Source organism: Rana temporaria, chromosome 11 (assembly GCF_905171775.1).
Source record: "Rana temporaria chromosome 11, aRanTem1.1, whole genome shotgun sequence".
In the NCBI taxonomy this organism is placed as follows: Eukaryota; Metazoa; Chordata; class Amphibia; order Anura; family Ranidae; genus Rana; species Rana temporaria.
Window position 1 is genome coordinate 146,408,790 of NC_053499.1, and position 12,469 is coordinate 146,421,258.

At 43.5% G+C, this 12,469-nt stretch overlaps 1 protein-coding gene across 1 annotated transcript in view; it reads left to right on the plus strand.

Moving 5' to 3' along the window:
* The first annotated feature begins 11,798 nt into the window (after positions 1-11,798).
* Positions 11,799-12,469, plus strand: part of CA5A (carbonic anhydrase 5A) — a 56,806-nt gene continuing 56,135 nt past the window's right edge. The window contains exon 1 of the mRNA XM_040329381.1: positions 11,799-12,023. Coding sequence (XP_040185315.1) covers positions 11,900-12,023 — 124 coding nt within the window. The 5' untranslated portion in view covers positions 11,799-11,899. The remainder of the gene's footprint in view (positions 12,024-12,469) is intronic.

The window sequence follows — 12,469 nt, forward strand, 5'->3', positions numbered from 1 at the left end:
ATAGTTTTTATTTCAAAAAGTAAAACATTTTGTGTTTTTTTTTTTTTTTTTAATTGTCGCTCTTCTTTTGTTTAGAGCGCATAAAAAAAAAAACGCTGATCGCCGGCATTAGTAAATTATTAATAAAAATGCAATAAAACTATCCCCTATTTTGTAAACACTATACATTTTGCGCAAAAAAAATTTTTTTTATATATTTTTGGGGACATTTATTATAACAAAAAGGAAAAAATATTGCATTTTTTTCGAAATTTGTCGCTCTATTTTTGTTTAGAGCGCAAAAAAAAAAAAATCGCAGAGGTGATTATATACCACCAAAAGAAAGCTCTATTTGTGGGGGAAAAAAAGGACATACATTTTGTTTGGGTACAGCGTCGCACGTCGGCGCAATTGTCAGTTAAGTCGACGCAGTGCCGTATCACAAAAAATGATCTTGTCAGGATGGGGGAAAATTCTTCCGGGGATGAAGTGGTAAATCGGGTTCTCTGCGTGTCACAGAATAAAATAGAACCTCAAATGTATAAAGTCAACCGATAAAGTTTGGAATGTGTATGTTTTCTTCTGTGACAAGGGAAGGGATAGAAAAAATCACAGATTTTTTTTATTGTAAGCCACTGTTATATTTGATTTAAATATGTACATAATTTCCAATAGATGGTGCTCCTGCATTAAATCACCTATGCTGCTCACCTGTACACACATTTGTTTTCCAATTGTCATATTTCTTCTCCTAAAGTTAAAAAAATAAGAAAACACTGTCCTGCACTGTGTGATTCCCAGGCTGCATTCTGGCAGCTTTCTGGAAGTGAAGCTGAGTTGATTCAGACTCACTGGGCCAGATCCACGTAGCGCGTCACTTTTTTACGTCCGGCATTGCGTATCTCAGATACACTACGCCGCCGTAACTTACAGCGTATTTCCCGTATCCACAAAGAATTTGCGCCGTAATTTACGGCGGCGTAGTGTAAATGTGTCGGCGTAAGGGCGCGCAATTCAAATCACTAAGTTGTGGGCGTGTTTTATGTCAATACGTCTTGACCTCACGTAAATGACGTTTTTTTTTTAACGGCGCATGCGCCGTCCGTGGGGGTATCCCAGTGCGCATGCTCCAAATTAACCCGCAACAAGCCAATGCTTTCGACGTGAACGTAATTCTACGCAAAGCCCTATTCGCGAACATTTTACGCTAACGACGGAAAATTAGACGCTGGCCCAACGTCCATACTTAACATTGCGTACGCCTCATAGACCCAGGGGTAACGTTACGCCGAAAAAAGCCTTACGGAAACAACGTGAAAAAAAATGCGCCGGCCGGACGTACGTTTGTGGATTGGCGTATCTAGCTAATTTGCATACTCGACGCGGAAATCGACGGAAGCGCCACCTAGCGGCCAGCGTAAATATGCACCCTAGATCCGACGGCGTACTAAGACGTACGCCAGTCGGATCTAGCCCAGCTTCAGGCGTATCTTGTTTTGTGGATACAATACAAAGATACGCCGGAGCAACCTAGAAGTTACGCGGCGTATCAATAGATACGCCAGCGTAACTGCTTCGTGGATCTGGCCCACTGTGAGCACCTTCACTGCCATTCAGCTAGTGTGCAGTGAACATAGGCATGTGCAGGGGGTGTGCCAGGTGTGCCTGGGCATACCCTAATCACTTTGTGTGGTGCTGATTTCCCCTACTGCCTGGGTCCTCCCCCTTGTTGCCCTGCCCCTAGTGCCGCTAGCTTTCCTCCTCTTCTCTCTCTCTCTCCAGATGCTGCAGGAGATATTTCAGGATGGAGATTGGGGAAAGGGGCTAATAAAATATGTAATTTACTGGCCTCCTACTTTTCTAAATGAACACACTCACTCACTTGTGTCCATTCATAACCGAAGCATAGTAAGCTGTGTTTACTATGCCTCAGTTTGCGAATAAACAGGAAGCCACTCTTTGGGATGCACACCCTAATGCAATAGGCTGCGCAGACCTATGTCAGTACATGAAGAATAGAATGGTAACTGAGGCTTCTCACAAAGGTATTTCACTTTGTGACGTGTCCATGCTTTGCCCTTTGCATAGGATGTTCTTTTTGGCAGGGGGAAACCGGGGCACCAGTTACGCAGTGCTGTCATGTGCATTGGCAGCTTACAATGTGCTTTGAACTACTCGTTGTTCTTCTCTCATGTCACCGGGTCAGATGAGATATCACAGATAAAGATTAACCTGATGCTCATGTCAGTACAACCGGGAGAGAAGCTGTCATATTCTATTTATTCTATTCTATTCATACTATTTTTAAAGTAGATTTTTTTTTTATTTATTCTAATATTTTCATGCTATTTAAAGTAGTACTAAAGGCAAAACTCTTTTTTTATTTTAAATAACGTAAAGTTTTTTTGCCATCTATTGCCCCATTGGAGAGTTTTTCCCTTCACTTCCTGTCCCATAGCCAAAACAGGAAGTAAGAGGAAATCCCTCCAAAGTTAGGGAATCCTTGGTTGTCAGCAGAACCAGTGTCCCCATTGGAAGATTTTTCATCTATTCCTGTCCTGTGACAACCCAAAATTTGGGATTTTCTTTCACTCTCAGTGATAACGATAAGCGCGACAAATAGAGAGAGTAAATCTCCCAATTGGGGGCGCAGGCAGCAAAAAAAAAAAAAAAGACTCTGCGCTATACCGAAAACAAAAAGTTTTGCCTTTAGTTATTATACTTAACCACTTCATTACTGGGCACTTAAACCCCCTTCGTGCCCAGACCAATTTTCAGCTTTCAGTGCTGACGCATTTTGAATGACAATTGCGCGGGCATAGAACACTGTACCCAAATTATATTTTTATCATTTTTTTCCCACAAAGAGAGCTTTCTTTTGGCGGCATTTGATCATCTCTGCGATTTTTATTTTTTGCGCTATAAACATAAAAAGACAGAAAATTTTGAAAAAAAACCACAATATTTTTTACTTTTTGTTATAATAATATCCCAATTTTTTTTAAAAAATTTAAATTTCCCTCGGTTTAGGCCGATACGTATTCTTCTACATATTTTTGTTAAACAAAATCACAATAAGCGTATATTGATTGGTTTGCGCAAAAGTTATAGCGCCTACAAAATAGGGGATATATTTATGATTATTATTTTTTTACTAGTAATGGCGGCGATCTGTGATTTTTTTGTCAGACCTGCGATATTGCGGCGGATACATCGGACACTTTTGACACAATTTTGGAACCATTCACATTTATACAGCGATCAGTGCTATAAAAATGCACTAATTACTGTATAAATGTGTCTGGCAGTGAAAGGGTTAACACTAGGGGGTGAGGAAGGGGTTAAATGTGTATCCTGGGTGTGTTCTAACTTTGTGGGGGGAGGGAACTGACTGGGGGAGGTGACCGATGCTGTGTCCCTATGTACAAGGGACACAGATCGGTCTCCTCTCTCCCTGACAGGACGTGGAGCTCTGTGTTTACACACAGAGCTCCACGTCCCTGCTGTCACCGCGGGTACCTGGCGGACATCGCGGCCGCCAGGCACACGCATCGGCTTCCCAGCGATGCGCCGGGCACGTTGTTTCCCCGCTGCGCACCCCCAGCGGCGCGCACGGGGAATGTCAACAAGAGGACGTCCAAAGACGTCCACTCGGCACTTGAGAGCCGCGCTGTGGACGTCATTCGTCCATAGCGTGGATCCCAAGTGGTTAAAAACAAACCCCAGCTACATATGTGCTTACAAACATTCAAAGCAAATTTCTTTTTAATTGTCAAAATATCCGTGATTCCCCTCCCCCATCTGTGCTTTTCAGCTTGAGGGGGGGTGACAACGAGTATATACTGATGCCCCGCTTTTTTCCCTGCCCTCTGGACTGCCAGTGATATTACCATATTAGTAACCCTCATCCCGAGCTCCCTCTCCAGCAGACCCCCCCCCCCCATCTCCCCCTCTCTCTCGCAGTGCCGTATCGCAAAAAATGGCCTGGTCATGAAGGGACCTCCCCTTCATTAACCAGGCAATTTTTTGCAATACGGCACTGCGTTATTTTAACAGACAATTGCGCAATCGTGCAACGCTGTACCCAAATTAAATTTATGTCCTTTTTTTATCACACATAAAGCTTTCTTTTGGTGGTATTTGATCGCCGCTGGGGGCAAGTGAATAATGACAACAGTTTTTGCACTCATATCATTATAAAATAACGAATGAGTTTATTAACTTCCCATTAACCCATTAACAACAATGGGCTAGATTCAGATAGAATGGTCTATCTATCCACCCGGCGTAACGTATCTCAGATACGTTACGCCGCCGTAATTTAGGGCGCAAGTTCTGTATTCAGAAACAACTTGCGCCCTTAGTTACGGCGGCGTAACTTATCTGTGTCGGCGTAAGCCCGCCTAATTCAAATGTGGATGATGTGGGTGTGTTTTATGTATATTAACTGTGACCCCGCGTATTTGACGTTTTTTACGAACGGCGCATGCGCCGTTCGTGAAAAAATCCCAGTGCGCATGCTAGAAATTCCGCCGCAAATCGTCATTGCTTTCGACGTGAACGTAAATTACGTCCAGCCCTATTCGCGAACGACTTACGCAAACGACGTAAAATTTTCAAAACTCGACGCAGGAACGACGGCCATACTTAACATAGGATACGCCTCATATAGCAGGAGTAACTATACGCCGAAAAAAGCCTAACGTAAACGACGTAACAAAATGCGCCAGCCGGACGTACGTTTCTGAATCGGCGTATCTAGCTCATTTGCATATTCCTCGTGTAAATATAGGGAAGCGCCACCTAGCGGCCAGCGTAAATATGCAGCCTAAGATATGACGATGTAAGACACTTACGCCGGTCGGATCTTAGGGAAATCTATGAGTAACTGATTCTATGAATCAGGCGCATAGATACGACCCCGCACACTCAGAGATACGACGGCGTATCTTCTATGTGAATCTACCCCAATGAGTGCAAAAACTGAAAAAAAAAATTTACACCACCATGCATCTTTTGTTCACTGGCATGCTGCTTGTCTAATGCTTGTGACTATGAAATGTAGGGGTGTATTTATAAAGAAAAAAAAATTCCAGAGTTACCCCCCTCCCCAAAACTGCCTGTACAAATATTCCTTCTTTGCAAATGCCTGGAAAATTGAATGTTACTAGGCATATATATCTCTCCAGATCAGATGTTTGTCATTAATAAAAATAGCATGAATAAGGAAAATATCACAGTATGACCACTAGAGGGAGCATGGTCATCTGCTCCATCTAGTGGCCACACTGCAGTATTTTCCTGATTCACGCTATTCTTATGAATGAACATCTGCCCTGGGGAGAAAATAGTCTAAAAATAGTAAAAAAAAAAAATATTAAATTGACATTTGACAAGAACGAACATACATGCAGTTTTGTGGAACAGTGTTATAAATCCACCCCTTAATGAGGATAATGTTGCTGATCCTGGGTCTGGCATGTCCCTCAACCCAGGACATGGAAATTCATGGTTTTTAAAGTCGGTTGATGACCCTTCATAGCCTTCACATTGGTTTCCAGCACTTTCTGTGCCAGTAACAAACAGCTGATGATGGATTATTTATTGCTTAACCGCCGATTTCTTCATTTCTGAAACACATTCAAAACAAATTCAGTCAATGTCAATTAAGGACGAGTCCGCTGATATTTCATATGCTTTATACCACACTGGATCATTTGCTGGATTCATTTGGGACTCCAATAGTGAGATCTCTTCTACTTCTACTTCCAGGTTAAAGCTCATCTAAAACATTTTCCTTTTTTTTTCAGTTTTGGATTAAATCTGTCCCTTTGGGGAGATTTTTCCTAACTTCCTGTTTTCCTAACTTCCAGGAAGTGAAATGAAGTCCATCTGTAATAAAGGAAAATCCCCCCTCCTTATACAGGCGGTGTAAAGCTGTCCCTGCCGCGACAGATAGGTGAGAATTTAGTGTAGTCAAGAAAAAATCCCCAAAAGAGGAACAATAACAGGACGTTACTGGTACCAAAAGAAGACACAAATGTTTAAAATTCATGCACTTTATTTACAATAACACTAAAAAATTAACAATAAAAACGGGGACTACATATTCCCCATTACAGTTATATCCTTCATAGTGCAATTATAGTGTAAATAATAGTATATAACTCCAAGAACAGCAAATAGATAGGTCAACGTGTTTCACAGAGTTGCTTCCTCAGAATCATTCATATGCTTTCAAGGAAGGGAAACCTAACTAAAGAAACATATATTAGAAATTTAAAAAATGAGGTTCAATTTCTGCTATGGCCACATCCCTGAAAGATTGAGAAAAAGAAACTCCCCTCACATATAATCAACATGTACAAATATATAAGGGGTCCATATAGTGAACATGATGTTGAGTTATTCACTTTACGGTCAACACTGAGGACAAGGGGACACTCTTTACGTCTAGAGGAAAAGAGATTTCACCTCCAAATACGGAAAGGTTTCTTCACAGTAAGAGCTGTGAAAATGTGGAATAGACTCCCTGCAGAGGTGGTTCTGGCCAGCTCAGTAAAGTGCTTTAAGAAAGGCCTAGATACTTTCCTAAATATACATAATATAACTGGGTACTGACATTTATAGGTAAAGTTGATCCGGGGAATATCCGATTTCCTCATGGAGGATCAGGAAGGAATTTTTTCCCCTGCTGTAGCAAATTGGATCATGCTCTGCTGTTTTTTTTTGCCTTCCTCTGGATCAACTGTGGGTATAGAATTGGGTATATGTGATTGTATGATATTATTATTATTTTATTTCTTATGGTTGAACTTGATGGACTTGTGTCTTTTTTCAACCTGACTAACTATGTAACTATATGGGACTTTAAAGGCTTTTTGTGAATACATTGGTTTAATTTGTGCCTATAGGCATGTGTATCTACTAAACATCTAAGTGAGACGGTGTCACGCTATGATCTTCCTTTTTTGTTTTTTGGATTACTTGTGATACAAACACACAGGCCCAGATTCTCATAGGAGATACGACGGCGTATCTCCAGATACGCCGTCGTATCTCTGAGTCTGAGCCGTCGTATCTTGGCGCCTGATTCAAAGAATCAGATACGCCAAAATTTCACTAAGATACGACCAGCGTAAGTCTCTTACGGTATTCGTTTGAACCAACAGTCAATGTTACAGCTTAAGCTGTTGGTTCAAACGAATACCGTGTTCCACTGATGTTGTTGGATATCTGCTGCACTATTTTTAAAGCCTGATTTTAACTCCAATTTTGTGAGTATAACCATTGATTTTAATATTTGAATAAATTAATTTTATCAGTATCACACTAGGTCGGTGCGCCCTCCGCTCTTTTTTTTTCTCTTTTATAGTTTTATGAATTCCCACGATTCTGAGGAGGGCTGCAAGACTCTAGAAGATAACTTTTAATTGAACTGCACCACCCCATAGCACTTCCTGAAAATACCAGAGCGCAGGAGATTTGTTTCTGTATATTTGATAAACAGAGTCCAATCCTTACAAGGCGTCTAAAATTGTAAAACTGGAAACCAGGACAAGAAATTGAACTATGAGCCTATAATTATCTCCACCTAGCTGTGTGTGCACCAAATACAATAAAACACGCACATTGAAGGGAGAAGGAGATAGGTGACTGTAATTCACAACCAAGACTGAAACAGCCAATTCCACTATTATTGGTTCTGTGTTGTGCAATCATCGGGTGCAGTGCTGTAATGATGAGCCAATTCAAAATTTATAGGGTAACTCCACTTTCGTGGGTAACAAAAATGGCAAATAAAGAAAAAATACTATATACATATAAAATATAAAAAATAATTTCCTGCTTTTGTGATTGGCTCACCATTTTCCCCAGAAGTCTGCCTAAGATACAAGTTACTGTAGATATCAGGCATCCCCTGGAACAAAATTTAAATTTTTGGTGAGATACTCCCAATAGGAACACATCTAAAGAGATGCAGGCCCAGCAGCTTTCCTCATTATTGCCCATTTTTGGATGCCGGGCACCTGAATTACAGAGGAGGGGGTGTATTTTTGAAGCACCTGATTAGAGCCAGGGGCTCTAATAGGCTTCAAAAAAGGTAAACTTGGAGCGCAAAGCATTGCGCTCGGAGTCCACCCAGGTGTGTTAGAAAAGCAAATGAATATTCGCTTTTCTAACACTGAACTGCCTCTCTGGCAATCAGGAAGCGCGGGTCTGTTACCTGTCACCGGATTGGCTGAATGGACAGGCGCTGCGATTGTACACCTATCAGGAGGAGGGGAGGAGACGCATGGAGGTAACACCTTGCCGTTGCAAGGTTCCACAGCTCGCTGCCGTCACATGCTGCTTGACCAGCCACCGAGATAGGGTAAGTGCCGGGCAGACGGCGAGCGGGCGGGATCACAGTGGCAACTTTTGATAGGCACAGTGGCAGCATTTGATGAGCACAGTGGCGCCATGTGATGGGCACAATGGCAGCATTTGATGGGCACATTGGTGGCATTTGATGGGGCACATTGGTGGCATTTGATGGGCACCATGGCAGCATTTGATGGGCACAGTGGCGGCACTTGATGGCAAAGTGTCTGCAATTGATGGCACGGTGGCTGCAATTGATGGCACGGTGGCTGCAATTGATGGCACCGTGGCAGGATTTGATGGCCACAGTGGCGGCGTTTGATGTGCGCAGTGGCTGCATTTGATGGCACAGTGGCTAAAAAAAATTGATGGGCACTTTTCTTGTGAAAAAAATAATAATTGATGGGCACAGTGGCTGCATTTGATGGCACAGTGGCTGCATTTGATGGGCACAGTGGCTGCATTTGATGGGCACAGTGGCAGCATTTGATGGGCACAGTGGCAGCATTTGATGGAGCACCAGCCTCCACTGGTAGAGAAGCCTGTCCTGGCAATTCCGGCACCTAAATTCCTTGATGTGCGCAGTGGCTGCATTTGATGGCACAGTGGCTAAAAAAAATTGATGGGCACTTTTCTTGTGAAAAAAATGATAATTGATGGGCACAGTGGCTGCATTTGATGGCACAGTGGCTGCATTTGATGGGCACAGTGGCAGCATTTGATGGGCACAGTGGCAGCATTTGATGGAGCACCAGCCGCCACTGGTAGAGAAGCCTGTCCTGGCAATTCCGGCACCTAAATTCCTTGTGCTACAAAGTGCCCCACTATCCAATCCCAATAATCTGCTCCTTCCTCTGTGTGACTCTCCTCTCTGAAATGCTCTGCTGGGTGTTTATTATATAAATATTGCTTATTTAGGATTTGACTCTCACTGATCACTGATTATGTTTTTGTATCTATATCTTCTTAATGAATACTTTGTATCCTCCTTGTGTTTGTCTCTTTTGCTCTTTCAGCATCTTTTTGTTTTTCTGTTTTCTATGATCTGGAGAAGAGTTCATGTACATCTGTGATGCTGAAGCCTGCGGGGTGGTTTACAGGTAAACAGGAAGGACTGGACAGACGGGGAAATCGCTAAAAACTATTTTTTTTGTGAAGAAAAACAAAAAAAAAAATCTCTCCGAGCCGTCATTCAGGAAATAGTAAATGCTTTGTATTGATAACCATAGCTGCATGTACGTCTTCCATAGCTCCTTGGTAAGAATATACTGTATGTGTTTTATTATGTATTATTCATATTACATAATTTGGGTGAAGCGAAAGGAGATTGTACAATCAGATTGTATTGTCTATGGCAGAGCCCCTCAAGCTTTATAAACAAAGAGCCAGTTTACTATCCTTCAAACTTTAGGGGGGCTGGACTGTGGCCAGTGGGAGAAGAAAATGTCCTGGTGTCAGATGGAGTAAACAATGCTCCATCATTAAGTAGAGAAATAGTGCCCTATCATTGGTGTCAGTGGGAGGAATAGTGCCCCATCATTGGTGTCAGTGGGAGGAATAGTGTCCCATCATTGGTGTCAGTGGGAGGAATAGTGTCCCATCATTGGTGTCAGTGGGAGGAATAGTGTCCCATCATTGGTGTCAGTGGGAGGAATAGTGTCCCATCATTGGTGTCAGTGGGAGAAATAGTGTCCCATCATTGGCGTCAATGGGAGGAATAGTGTCCCATCATTGGCGTCAATGGGAGGAATAGTGTCCTATCATTGGTGTCAGTGGGAGGAATAGTGTCCCATCATTGGTGTCAGTGGGAGGAATAGTGCCCATCACTGGTGTCAGTGGGAGGAATAGTGTCCCATCATTGGTGTCAGTGGGAGGAATAGTGCCCCATCATTGGTGTCAGTGGGAGGAATAGTGTCCCATCATTGGTGTCAGTGGGAGGAATAGTGCCTCATTATTGGTGTCAGTAGGAGGAATAGTGTCCCATCATTGGTGTCAATGGGAGGAAAAGTGTCCTATCATTGGTGTCAGTGGGAGGAATAGTGCCCCTTCGTTGGTGTCAGTGGGAGGAATAGTGTCCCATCATTGGTGTCAGTGGGAGGAATAGTGTCCCATCATTGGTGTCAGTGGGAGGAATAGTGTCCCATCATTGGTGTCAGTGGGAGGAATAGTGTCCCATCATTGGTGTCAGTGGGAGGAATAGTGTCCCATCATTGGTGTCAGTGGGAGGAATAGTGTCCCATCATTGGTGTCAGTGGGAGGAATAGTGTCCCATCATTGGTGTCAGTGGGAGGAATAGTGTCCCATCATTGGTGTCAGTGGGAGAAATAGTGTCCCATCATTGGCGTCAATGGGAGGAATAGTGTCCCATCATTGGCGTCAATGGGAGGAATAGTGTCCTATCATTGGTGTCAGTGGCAGGAATAGTGTCCCATCATTGGTGTCAGTGGGAGGAATAGTGCCCATCACTGGTGTCAGTGGGAGGAATAGTGTCCCATCATTGGTGTCAGTGGGAGGAATAGTGTCCTATCATTGGTGTCAGTGGGAGAAATAGTGTCCCATCATTGGTGTCAGTGGGAGGAATAGTGCCCTATCACTGGTGTCAGTGGGAGGAATAGTGTCCCATCATTGGTGTCAGTGGGAGGAATAGTGCCCATCACTGGTGTCAGTGGGAGGAATAGTGCCACATCATTGGCGTCAATGGGAGGAATTGTGTCCCTTCGTTGGTGTCAGTGGGAGGAATAGTGCCCCATCATTGGTGTCAGTGGGAGGAATAGTGTCCCATCATTGGTGTCAGTGGGAGGAATAGTGTCCTATCATTGGTGTCAGTGGGAGAAATAGTGTCCCATCATTGGTGTCAGTGGGAGGAATAGTGTCCCATCATTGGTGTCAGTGGGAGGAATAGTGTCCCATCATTGGTGTCAGTGGGAGGAATAGTGTCCCATCATTGGTGTCAGTGGGAGGAATAGTGCCCCATCATTGGTGTCAGTGGGAGGAATAGTGTCCTATCACTGGTGTCAGTGGGAGGAATAGTGTCCCATCATTGGTGTCAGTGGGAGGAATAGTGTCCCATCATTGGTGTCAGTGATGCATTAAGGTGAAAAAACACGAACCTTTACAACCCCTTTAAATTGTAATCTCTTTTATTTAGGAATAAGCCAGAAGCACTGTGAAAACCCTGCTGAATGTGTCTGCAAGGCACTATCTTAGATTAGAAGTGGACTGAATCGGCGTTCTGACTTGTACATGTCGACCTTTTAGGTAGAAAATCCAGGCAAACAACTTAATGACTTGTTGCCTGGATTTGCTCTTTATGGAAAAATTCTCTTCAATCTATTTGCATTCATGCTCAGTAACTGTCTCAGCCACAGCCTGATGCGTGATCACTCCCGGCCCCGCCCAGACAAAAACTTGCAGCCAATAAGGAGACCTGGGTGGAATATTAACTCTTCTTTGCTAAACAAATAGACAGTCAGTGATATGTGAGGGAATAGAGGAGCTGATGCCTGTGTATTGGGGTATCCTCCAGGACAGCAGCAGGTGACACTCAGCATCCAAGATGAGGGGCAGATCTATCCTGATCCTCAGCAGGCAGCTGGCCAGGGGGGTCCTCACCCCCAATAAGCATCACGTCCGACACTGCAGCCTGGCAACCTGCTCCCTGCAGCACAGGGATTCAAACTGTGAGTACCTTCTCCATTGCAGTTCATTGCACAGCAGTAGCTGACAGCATGTCTGATAAAAGGTTCTATGTGCATCACCCACCCTGACAATGCTTTCACACAATCATTTATTGGGGGGGGGGGGGGGGGATTGGCCCGAATTGTGGCCCCAGACATCACCAAGGGGCTAGATATAATATTCTGTAATGCTACTGATGACTGTTGGAGAAAGTAGATTTACTACAAGAAATAGTCAGAGACTGCAGACATACTTCAGGAGAGGGTCAGCAACTGCAGATATAATACAAGAGATAGTCAGAGACTGCAGATATAATACAAGAGATGGTCAGCGACTGCAGATATAATACAAGAGATAGAGACTGCAGACATACTACAGGAGATGGTCAGAGACTGCAGACATACTACAGGAGTTGGTCAGAGACTGCAGACATACTACAGGAGATGGT